This window comes from Lactuca virosa, chromosome 3, assembly GCF_052849685.1.
Source record: "Lactuca virosa cultivar CGN04683 chromosome 3, Lactuca_virosa_CGN04683_v6, whole genome shotgun sequence".
NCBI lineage: Eukaryota > Viridiplantae > Streptophyta > Magnoliopsida > Asterales > Asteraceae > Lactuca > Lactuca virosa.
In genome coordinates, this window is record NC_136428.1 from 31,758,313 (window position 1) to 31,771,176 (window position 12,864).

The 12,864-nt window shown below is 35.1% G+C and overlaps 1 protein-coding gene across 1 annotated transcript; it reads right to left on the minus strand.

The window, feature by feature from the left end:
- Window positions 1-1,194: 1,194 nt before the first annotated feature.
- On the minus strand, window positions 1,195-1,827 carry LOC145163396 (uncharacterized). The gene has a single exon (XM_079082238.1). It carries the CDS (start codon window positions 1,825-1,827, stop codon window positions 1,195-1,197), a length of 633 nt encoding a protein of 210 aa, XP_078938364.1.
- Window positions 1,828-12,864: the final 11,037 nt, after the last annotated feature.

Genomic DNA, 12,864 nt, shown 5'->3' on the forward strand with positions numbered 1-12,864 from the left:
TAAAAATGAAAAGAAAATGACCGGTTAGGGTTTTTAAAAATCACAGTTTCATAAAAAATGGGCCACACTGTGGTACATCGAGTCCACGCCGTGGCTACTGTAGATCAAAACGAATTTTGAATATTTTTAAACAAAAATTTTCCACACCCCACACTAGTTCGTTACTTTCCCTCACAGTAACAATGAAAACCAACGATAAAGGAGCAAAAATACAAGAAAAATAAAGAAAAAGGAAAGAAAAACAAACCGAAAGAAAAAGGAAAAAATGAAAAGAAAATGCAAACCGTGGGTTGTCTCCCATAAGCGCTTCTTTTTGAGGAGTCATAGGTTGGACTACTTCCTGCTCTACGTTGTAGCGGATGCCTCCAAGTCCACTACCTCAACTTCCATATCTTCCCTTGGCATTCCTTCCTCGTAATGCTTCACCCGATGACCATTTACCTTGAATGTTGTCCCATCTCCTTTGTGCAACTCGATGGAACCATGAAGGAAAGTATCCTTTACCACAAACGGTCCAAACCAGCGTCCCTTCAATTTACCCGTAAGAGCTTCATCCTAGAGTTGAAAAGTAAGACCTTTTGACCGGGCTTGAAATCCTTATTTCCTTTCAACCTAGCATCATGGAATCTTCTCGTTTTGTCTTTGTAGATCAATGAATTTGTGTATGACTCGTTTCTTAACTCATCTAAGGCATTCATTTGCATTAGGCGATTGGTGTGTAATTCGGTAAATTCAAAATTGCATGTCTTCAAAGCCTAATACGCCTTGTGTTTTGATTTCAACCGGTAAATGACAATTCTTACCATAAACTAACCTATAAGGTGTAATACCAATTGGTGTTTTGAAGGCGTTTCAAAATGCCCAAAATGCATCATCAAGTTTTTCCGACCACTCCTTCTTGTTGCTCCCGACCGATCGCTCTAGAATCCTCTTTAATGCCCGATTTTTGACTTCGGTTTGCCCAATTGTTTGAGGATGGTAGGGTGCCGCAAACCTATGATGTACACCATATTTTTGTAATACTTTACCAAGTTGTTCATTTCCAAAATGGGTTCCCCGATCACTTATTAGTGCCTTTGGTACACCGAAACGAGAAAACAATCTTTTTAAGAACTTGACTACCACTCGAGCATCATTTTTAGGTAGGGCTTGCTCTTCCACCCATTTTGAAACATAATCGACCGCCACTAGAATCTATTTATTTCCTCGAGAGGCAGGAAATGGTTCCATAAAATCGATACGCCAAATATCAAATATTTCACAAACTTGGATGCTATTTTGGGGCATATCGTTTCGGGAAGAAATGTTGTTCGATCGTTGGCATGAATCACATTCTTTGACAAAGTTTGTAGCGTCCTTAAAAATATTCGGCCAATAAAATCCCGCATCAAATATCTTTTTCGCCGTGTATTGCGCTCCATGATGCCCTTTGGTGGGTCCATTATGACAATGGAATAGAATGTCCCTTGCTTCCTTCCCAAAAACACATCTTCTAATAATCCCATCGGCGCAATTCCGAAAAAGGTATGGCTTGTCCCAAAAATAATACTTGAACTCAGAAAATAGCTTCTTCTTTTGTTGATAGGAGAGACCTTTTGGAAGGTAGTTGCTTGCAAGGTAGTTCATTATGTCCATGAACCAAGGCTCTTCTCCCCGAATGACCATCAAGTACTCGTCAGGAATATTCTCTTGAATCTCTTCTTCTTGTAGCTTCTCATGTTCCGGGTTTTCTAATCTGGAGAGATGATCCGCCGCCACGTTTTCCAACCCTTTCTTATCTCTTATTTCAATGTAAAACTCTTGAAGTAATAATACCCATCTAATCATGTCACACCCCAAAACCAGGAACGGCGGAAACGTTCTGGGGCGGAGGACGTCATGTTCAGTATCACAACAATGCAAAGTAGTAAACAAGCAACAACATCATCCATTGCATTAATAATATATTTTCATACAAGTGTGCTCTGTCAAGTTATATAGACACCAAAAATATACATCAAAATAAAAGATGAGTCTTGAACGAGCTCCATCTTCTCAAAACCTGGCACCGGTACCTGTCTACTGGTGACCTGAGAATACAAGTTATTTTGAAAGTGTTTATCAGCTTTAAAGCTGGTGAGATCATAAGTATATTAATGTCTGTGTTTGTATGAAAATGTTTGTAAGTCTGTAATGTATAAGTTTTGTAAAAGTTTGTAATTGTTTGAACTCTCCTAGAAAACCCTATGTTTCCTACTAAAAGTAGCCTTCTACCATGGCATCTAGTATCTGTGTGTGTGTCTCTTGTAAGAGTGTGTATTTTCCCAAATGTGACTATCATTAACCAAAAATATAGTTTTTACATTATTGTTTATTGTGTGAATATCACAAAGTAAATGTAAAGGGAAAATGAAATAGTACTGTAGTGTTGTATTAAGTAACTACTGCTGTACTAAATTACTTTAAACTATTTGTTATTTAAAGTACCATGTGATCGGCCTGTATCCTGCTACCGACTCTATGGTAAAACGACGATGTAAGACGTCGTAAGAAATGACGTTTGGCACCCGTAGACTTGCAAGTCCCACTGTAGCGAGCAGCAAGGTGTAGGATAGTCAATCCAGTATAGATCTATACACAAACTCATACGCTCCCCACTTAAGGAGATTCTGGATACAAAACGGGTCATGACAGGTAGTGCCATGCCCCCGTTAAGTGGCTCACATAACTGTAAGTAATGTATATGTATATGTATATGTATGTGCTAGTTGTATTGTGTGTTCTTTCTCTGTCTAGCCTATATGTTTTGTTTCTCATCACTGTGTATTATGTTTGTTTCTCATCACTATGTATTATGTTTGTTTCTCATCACTATGTATTATGTTTGTTTCTCATCACTATGTATTATGTTTGTTTCTCATCACTATGTATTATGTTTGTTTTGTTGGGTTTTGAGCATTCTAACACTCCTATGGTGTACATGCAACCCTATAAACCTTGGATCTATGTTTTCTCTATTATACATGCAAATATTAACTATTCCAAGGTTTCATCCTAACTAGCATATTATGAAGCACCTATACTACAAAGTTCTAGTTAGATGACATACCTTTTGATGTAGCTTGATGTCTTCAAGCTTTAAGAGCTTAGCCCCAATACTGTGGAAGCCTCAAATGGAATCACAAATCACCAAAACACCTTGGAAGAACTTGAGAGAATATGTATGCACACTAAAATCGGCCCACTCTTATTTTCACACCCTTGTGCCAATTTTTTGAGCCAAGGACCCCTTTATATATTATGGAGGATTAGGGTTACATCCATGTAAACCCTAATACCCATGACCTTTCATTTACATAGGATCCATGAGTTAAAAGCTCCATGGACCATCCATGAAAGGTTAGCCCAACCTAAATGAACTTGGCCCATTCCATATATATAAGAGTCCATATTTAATTAGTTGTTTTTGATCACTTAATTAATTCTAAATTAATTCTTGATCGATACTAATTAAATAATATGATTCCATATTAATATATTAGAACTTATAATATATTAATATAAATCATAAATATACTATTCTCAAAAGTCTATCCATATAAATTGTGCCGGTGAAGTGCAACCCAAATGGACCATGCCGGGTCGGGTCAAGTACATACCAAATATAGTTATGGACTTAGACATTAATCCAACAGTCTCCCACTTGGATAAGTCTAAAACTATTATTGAGTATGACTTCAAAACCTAACTGGCAATCGTAGCTCTTAAAGCCGCTGTCGAACTCTGACCTTGTCAATGACTTGTCCATTAGATAAGGGATCATATATTCCTCCATTCTAGATATCATATGGACTGAGACATGGATTATAATCATTCTCTCTGTCCATTTGTTGTTTCCTGATTTTTGATTTATGATGACTGACTGATTGAACAAATCAAATCAGTCCTAGCTTGGCCAAGCACTCACATGTGTCATCGCTAAATCATCGAGGGGCCCACAGATATCGCTTTTATCCCGAAGGTAAAAGGAATGGATAAACTTCGACTCATATGGCTTGTTCTAATACTTGTTGAATCATACACAAATGCACGTTTTATAACATCTATGTTTTCTCTATTATACATACAATTATGAACATCCAAGGTATTATCCTAATCTAGCATACAAAATAATAAATATAACAAGATAGAATACATACCTCTTTGATGTAGAATGTCTTCATGAAGCTTGAGTGCCTAGTGCCCCAAGTGTGACACCTCAAATGGTTCACACAACACCAAATACACTTGGAATAACTTGAGAGAAACTTGAACACTCCTTGAAATCGTCTAGCCCTCACACTCACACATTAGTCCACGATTTCTTGAGCCATGGGATTCTTTTATATGGTGGCTATTAGGGTTACACCATGTAACTCATAACTTTACCCATTCCTTATGCTCCATGGATTTTAACCTCCATGGAGTATCCATGGGTCACCCCATGGACTTAGTCCAACATAAGGAATCTTGGATCACAAGCCCACATATATAAGAATGAATGATTTACACAATCAACCCATATATTTAATTATTCTCCTTTTGATCACTTAATTAATTCCAAATTAATTCTTGATCAATACTAATTAAATAACCTTATTAATATATTAGAACTTATAATATACTAACCAACCTTAAGTGTTATTTCTCTCATTATAGTCTATCCAAATGCATGATGCCATGCAACCCAAACGGACCATGCCGGGTCGGGTCAAGTCTTACCAATTATAGTTATGGAATTAGACATTAATCCAACAGTCTCCCACTTGGATAAGTCTAAAACTATTATTGTGTATGACTTCAGGAACCGATCAGCAATCGTAGCTCTCAAAAGCTTCTGTCGAACTCTAACCTTGTCGATGAACTCTGACCTTTGTCAATGAATTGTCCATTAGATAAGGGATCATATATTCCTCCATTCTAGATATCATATGGACTGAGACATGGATTATCAATCATTCTCTCTATCCATTTGTTGTTTCCCGATTTTCGATTCATGATGACTGACTGATTGAACAAATCAAATCAGTCCTGGCTTGGCCAAGCACTCACATGTATCATCTTTAAATCATCGAGGGGCCCACAGATATCGCTTTTATCCCGAAGGTAAAAGGAATGGATAAACTTCGACTCATATGGCTTGTTCTACTACTTGTTGAATCATACACAAAGGCACGTTTTATAACATCGAGTTACCAATGCGTTTTCGTGCAATCAATGTATAACCAACTCATAGTAACAACTCATATCTCTAGGTTTGAAGAATATAAGATATTATCGTCTCATGATCACTCGTGATAAAATCCATGAAGTGATTCAAATGAGCGCGGGTTGAATCCAATACTCAGAACTTATGAGCACTCATGAGTGTTGTAGCACCACTTTGTCCACCAACTTGGACCTCTACAAACCAACCCATGACAGTCTTGATTCATATCTACTTCCAACATATGACCGACTGTGGATGGTTTGAATAACTTAATCATTCAGGAAGAGCGACTTAGTTATTCTGGAAGTCAAAACATGCAAAGTGAAACACAAGAATAAATGAATCAAATATGGTATCAAACCCTATGAATATAAATAAACACTTTTATTTATCACCATACTGATTACTCATTATTCATTGTTTCGGTTTTATCAACTTTATACTTGAATTAAAAACACTAGTTGTCCCATGCTCCAAGCATGTACACTATGTTTTTCTTAAACAATAGCTTTGCCATACACCAAGTATGCACTCTATGTTTGTCTATGATCCTTACTTTGTGAAATAAACCAATTGAACATAATTTCAATGATTCTAATTTCACACTCCCAAATCCTTATCGAAAAATGTGAGAATTTCAAATTCCTATCATTTATCGAAATCTGTTTAGATTTTAAACTTATATGCACTGACCCTCCTGTAATGAATATGTACAAAGTCACAAAGACTTGTCAACAGTCATTATAAAGTATTCCAATGGAGATCAACTCCATGGAAACTAAGTCTTATATTCAAAGTACATTGCTTTGGACATGCTTCTTGCATTAAGTTTTCTAATCTTACACAGATAACTTCCACCTATGGAAACAACTCCATATTCTCATTTTGACTATCACTTATGAATAAGAGATGCCTCTTTTCAGAATATGTCAATATGGTCCTTCCAAAATTAGCACTATACTTCCAACTGTCCCTGAGCAACCAATCTTTGGTAAACCTCAGATTGTCCTCGACAATTGCTTAATCATTTTAGTCATATCCAATTCTAGACCTTTTCCCTTCTTAATGCCTCTGGGCATTTGGAAAAATTTAGAAATGACAAATATTATAGCACATGAAATCGATCCTGTACCCAAAGCAAATGGTACACGATTCATGATGTCTCACATAAAGACATGATTCTAGACCAGTCTTTTGCTACAATATTTTTATTTGCCATGTTTTCAAAATTTGACTATGAAGAGGGATGCCGTAATCATAATCGAATTTTGAGAACGCAATATATAGAATTTCCTTAAGTTGAACCAATCCAACATGAAATTCATATATATATTCTTGACTAAAGATGATTAAGGTCTCAATCTAAGCCTTTAGAACTGAAATGAAGTATATCCTCTCCCTTAATTATAGCAAAACAACTTTTTCAATCCCTGCAGCCTCACGAATTGAAACTTTTGTTTTCTATCCCTTAATTATAGCAAAATAATTATCCTCTCCCTTAATTATAGCAAAATAATTATCATGCTCCCACTAACATGATGATTATTAGCATAACACTTATGCTACCACTAGCTTTGACATGTACTCAGAAATCAGCTGGACTTCTGGAAATCAATACTTTATTGACTTTCTTACCAAAGTTCAGATTTCTGATACGAGATGCTTTGATAAAACTTTATCAAAATCATACACCTTTCCTTAGATAGCATGGATGTGTGTCTAAATAATTTCAGAACTATGAAAAGGGATGCCGTAATCATAGTCTCAATTGTTTAGACCTTTTGCCATCTGCTTCAAATCTACTTGGTGGAAGTGTTTCCTCACCATCATTTTCATGAATCGGAGAGAAACCTTATGACCCTTAGATTTTATGGTGTATGTGTTCTTATCCATGTGAATCGTCAAAACCATAGTCACAAGACAAGGATAATGACAAATCCAAACTCATATGGACTGAACTTATGCAATCTTAACTTCTTGCCACCTGGCAGTACAGGGCCTGCCATTGCTTCCAAGTTGTTATGCAACCAATTGAGAACTTTCAGAACTCCTATGAAAAGCCAACTTTAACTGGAATGGGCACAGAATATGTCAACACGATAGGTTATAAACCTCAAGTCGTGTGCTAGTGAAGAACCTCAGGTTTTATTCTTGATTAGTTCTTGAAATTCTTTTTAGGATCTTTAAGACTCCCACTATCCTCTTGACATATAAGACTATCTTGCCAAATATTCAAGAGATAGTGCAGATTCTTTATCAAGACAAACACTTCACACAATTGGCCTTAGTTGGTCTTTGTTTTATCCAAAACATCACAACTTACCAATTTCAAATGTACAAGAGTAGGACACTTTTACTCTTACATTTGACAAGTGTTTTAAACCTTTCTTTAAGATATGTCACTCAAGTTACAATCTTAGAGTATGACTCTAAGAATTGTTTTGGAACGAAGTATGACTCATCTTCCTGATCTAACCATTTCAACAATTCATGACTCCTCTTCTTAGTCATAAGAATGCACTAAGATGACCTTTAGAGGACTAATTGTGATATGATTTCTAAATCATTAAGATGATCACAAACATGATACTAAACTACTCTCCCATCTTTTCAGATTTGAGAAACTTTTATCTTTCTGCCTAATTTGATTCTTCCCATTCGTTCTGCCATACATTGAGACTTTTCCAATGTTTCAGAATTATACTTAAACTTGTAAGTATAACCATATTTACTAAACTTTAGTGAATCAAATAGTCTTAACGAGCTTTGTGGTGGACATGACCAGTGTACAAGAATGTGTACTCGATCCCTTTAGTCCTTCACTTGACTCACACATCCATGTGAACAAGTAATTAGTCTTGATTTTCCAATGCTTGAAAGTTCTCATTCATCATACTATTCAACTTGCATGATTCCAAGTTTCGGTCCAATTGAAACTTGGGTGATGAGGAACTTTCCTGATTTGGTAAATTTAGACACTGCCACAAATGAAAGAATCAAATCCATTTTCCAATATTGCTGTCAGTGGAATCATATAAGCAACAATTTTCCACAAATGCCATTGTAAGGATACTTCAAATAAATAAAATTAAACAATTTTCTTTTATTTTAAAACTTTGCGGAAAAACTTATCCTTACAATCGACATGGAAAATTGTTGTTATCTATTCCTTAGCAATATATCATCACTTCTTAAGCAACTGCTCAAAATTCTGATGCGATCGAAATCCACCTTCGCGATCAAAATCAGCATATACTTCCTTTAAGATTTCTCTCTATTCTTTGATTCTTAAAACATCAACATGTGACCCAGTCACATCATGTAATGAGGATCTCAGAATAGAACTTAACAGAGTTAGATAATGGGCTCTACCTGATGTAGAGTCAAACTTATTGACTTTAACATCCTTAGGTAAATTTGGCAGCTTTGCAATCAACGCCCCTTCCTTTGGCAAAATAAACATATGGACCCTTTGGTAATGGGACTATCTCAGACTTAGCCTTTCTCTTTACCATTTGGTCAACCGGGTTGACTATGGCCAATCCCTTTCCATTGGGAAGAGAATGCTTTTTCTGGATTTCCAGTGTCACCATTGTCACTGTCCATAAAGTTTTTGGTAAGTTGATCTTCTAATCAAATTTTCTTTACTATCGTTCCAAATCATTGCTGATTCAGCAGCACCAAGCAAATAGATATGATCATTAAGGTTCATGTCATAGTCTGTTTCATAGTAGTCCCAAAGGAACTCACTATGTGACTTAGAAAGTGATTGAACATCCAACTTTCTCAAGACTTTGACACCCAACTCTCCCGGCTTGTCAATATGTTACTTCATCTCTAAGATGTGATCACACATAGACCTTGCTTGCCATTAGGGCTTGAGTGACCTTGAACTTGTGGGTTAGGGAGAATAATTGGAGAAGGTGGAGGAAGAGAAGTATGACTTCCATGAGCCAAACTCGGGAAGTCATATTCATTAGGAAAGCTTGGTTTGGGAAGATCATTGTTGTCTAAACCAGACATCAACAATGGGAGAAATTCACATAAAGTTGATTTAAGTCCTTAATATAACACCCAATATGATATATTAAGGCTAGGACCCAACAAACTATTTTATAACTTGGAAGAGGGATGCCGTAATCCAAGCTATAAAATATTTGAAGGTAGGTGAATGACGATTCACCAATTTCCACCAAGATAAACGAAATGTATTATTAGGTTTTAATTGGTTTTGAAACTCCTAGATTCTTTTGAGATTCATTGAACTTTTCAATGGCATGTTTCAATCTCGAGTGTGCCCTTCAGGTTTTGTGACTGGGATGCCGAGGATCACAAAACAAGGTGTGAAGTAACCATGCAAATATACTTGGTACCCTTAATATTTACCCCTCAATCGATGTGCCGGTTAACCACACACGCTCCAACGATACTATGATAAACATTAAGTTACCCTTTGCCTACCTTGTTGAGTCCAGGTTAGTGTGCCGGTTAACCACACACGCTCCACTAACAGCTTAAACAAAGTGCAAAGTGTAATTTCATGGATTAACACCTTATTCACATTTTCCTAAGTAACTAAGATTGAGAATTTATAAGTGTTTAGTTACTTAGTATTTATCATTATACTTATAATGAAGGGAGAATTATAGTCCTTGTCCTACCTGTTCGGCTAACGACCCTCCACTGGTCAAGGAAGCGGTGAGTGAGAGTGGACACCCATTAAACTGCCGTTTTATAGGAAGTAACCTTATACCCCCCTTATAGACCGGCTTCGTGAATGAGGCCTACTAATGGTAAGACGACTTGCTCTTATACATATAATATATTAAACTTTTAATATTATAATAGTATAAGGGTGTATTTTAGACATTTAAAATACTTGGTGGTTCAATCTATTAATTAAACTAGACTTTTAATTTAATTAAACTCAAACCATATTTTTATGGATTAATAATACTCTTTTAATTAAACGCTTTAATTAACTATTAATAAAGTCCATAAGAGTTAATTTGAACTATTCAACAAAACATCATAATTCCAATTATTAAACTCAAAATTAAAACCATTTAATTAATTGTTTAAGTTATGAACCCAAGAGTTTTAGAATTAATTCTTTTTTTCATAAAAAACTTTTCTCAAATTCCAAAACTTGAGGGCAAGTTTTGTAATTCTTGAAAACCTTTGGATTCCATAACTTATGGAATTAATGGTGTTTTATGATGAAACTTTCCATGTTCCATAAATTAAGAACAAGTTATGGAATTCTTTAAAACATTAACACCAAATTTTGTAACTCCATAAAAACTTTGAATCAAAATTTTTTTTTTAAAAAAAAACTTTCATATCCATAACTTATGGAAGTTTCAAAAACCCTTAAGATCACAACTTTAAAAAAAAATTTTGAGCTCCAAAATTTTATAACAAAATATGTAACTCCTTAAAACATTTAGATCAAACTTTTAAAACTAATAAAATAATCATATCATTTTATCTTTTACTAAATTTGACCTAATTCAACTCATATAACAAATGATTCAAATTTTACAAATAATTCGTTTTTCACAAAACAAGTAATTATCTTAAAATTTGACAAACGTCATGTTTTTTTTCCTTTTTTTTTCAACTTGAAAATAAAACATTTGCATCAAATATAACAGAAAACAACCTGGCTCTGATACCACTGTTGGGTTTTGAGCATTCTAGCACTCCTATCGTGTACATGCAACCCTATAAACCTTGGATCTATGTTTTCTCTATTATACATGCAAATATTAACTATTCCAAGGTTTCATCCTAACTAGCATATTATGAAGCACCTATACTACAAAGTTCTAGTTAGATGACATACCTTTTGATGTAGCTTGATGTCTTCAAGCTTTAAGAGCTTAGCCCCAATAGTGTGGAAGCCTCAAATGGAATCACAAATCACCAAAACATCTTGGAAGAACTTGAGAGAATATGTATGCACACTAAAATCGGCCCACTCTTATTTTCACACCCTTGTGCCAATTTTGTGAGCCAATGACCCCTTTATATATTATGGAGGATTAGGGTTACATCCATGTAAACCCTAATACCCATGACCTTTAATTTACATAGGATCCATGGGTTAAAAGCTCCATGGACCATCCATGAAAGCTTAGCCCAACCTAAATGAACTTGGCCCATTCCATATATATAAGAGTCCATATTTAATTAGTTCTTTTTGATCACTTAATTAATTCTAAATTAATTCTTGATCAATACTAATTAAATAATATGATTCCATATTAATATATTAGAACTTATAATATATTAATATAAATCATAAATATACTATTCTCAAAAGACTATCCATATAAATTGTGTCGGTGAAGTGCAACCCAAATGGACCATGCCGGGTCGGGTCAAGTACATACCAAATATAGTTATGGACTTAGACATTAATCCAACATGTTTCTCATCACTATGTATTATGTTTGTTTCTCATCACTATGTATTACTCATGAATGAACTGACTCATTGTATGTTTCATTGTTCTAGCAATAGTATCTTCCTAAACTATACCTATTATAGTTTACTAGTAATGTTGTTTGTGTATATGAACATGTTTGTATACCTTTGCTACCCAAAGGCATTGAACTGAATGAAAGAAGTAACCTTTTATATCTATACACATATACATGATATATAACTAGGATTCAAACGACCTTCCGACAAATAACCCGAATACCCTAAGTCCACAACCAAACAAGGAACACGAAGTAAGGTGAGCTATCAGTCCTAAGTCCTTTCAATCCTACTTATATAATTATATCCATATAGATACACATAATATAAGTTAAAAGAGTTTAATAAAAGTATTTGACAAGTAAAAGAGTTTGTAAAACAGTTTGATAACACAGTTTGAAAAGTAAGAAATCCACTTGTTTGGTAGTTATTAATCACATGTGATTGATATAATAACCATAATAGTTCAACTTGTATTCCCCCCCATAAAAGCATTTAAAAGCATTTAAAAGGTTAATTAAGGGGTATGAACTCACCTGTAGTGAGTGGTTTGGATGAACGGAATGTATAGGATGCTAGGTGTCAAGTGAAGACTTGTACACACATGATGATCCTAGTTAAAATATAATATCACATATATGTATCTAATTAGTCTTTAAACAACTAATTAACAAATTTAAGACATCCTAGGACATGTAAAACACCTTATATAAGTGCTATAAGTCCTAAGGATTGCATCTAAGTGTTGTAGGACATTGCTATTGAGTTTAGGGTTCAAGGGAACCCTTTATTTGAGTTTACGGTTTTGTGACCATAACTCATTGAGTTTACGGTCGTAAACCCATGAGTTTACGGCTGTAAATTCATGTTTCTTGACCATCTTGTGTTTTGAAGCCTTAAAGATCACAAGAAGCATTCTGACTTCATGTTTAAGCCTTAGGAAGAGATTAGGGCACCATTTCACTCCTTTTAGGAGTTTACGGTCCTTGGACCATTTCCCTTTGGGTTTACGGTCGTAAACCCAAATGGTTTGTGGTCTTTTGATATTTTCAAGTACTAAGCACATCAAGGAAGGGGTCTAGGCTAGTTTCCAAGGCTTATAAGGGACTACGGCACACTTTGGCACCCTTTTTGGGGTTTACGGTCCA

What these genes read in the sequence shown, in the direction of transcription:
- LOC145163396 (XM_079082238.1), bottom strand. Translation starts at nt 1,827, where the DNA reads ATGATTAGATGGGTATTATTACTTCAAGAGTTTTACATTGAAATAAGA.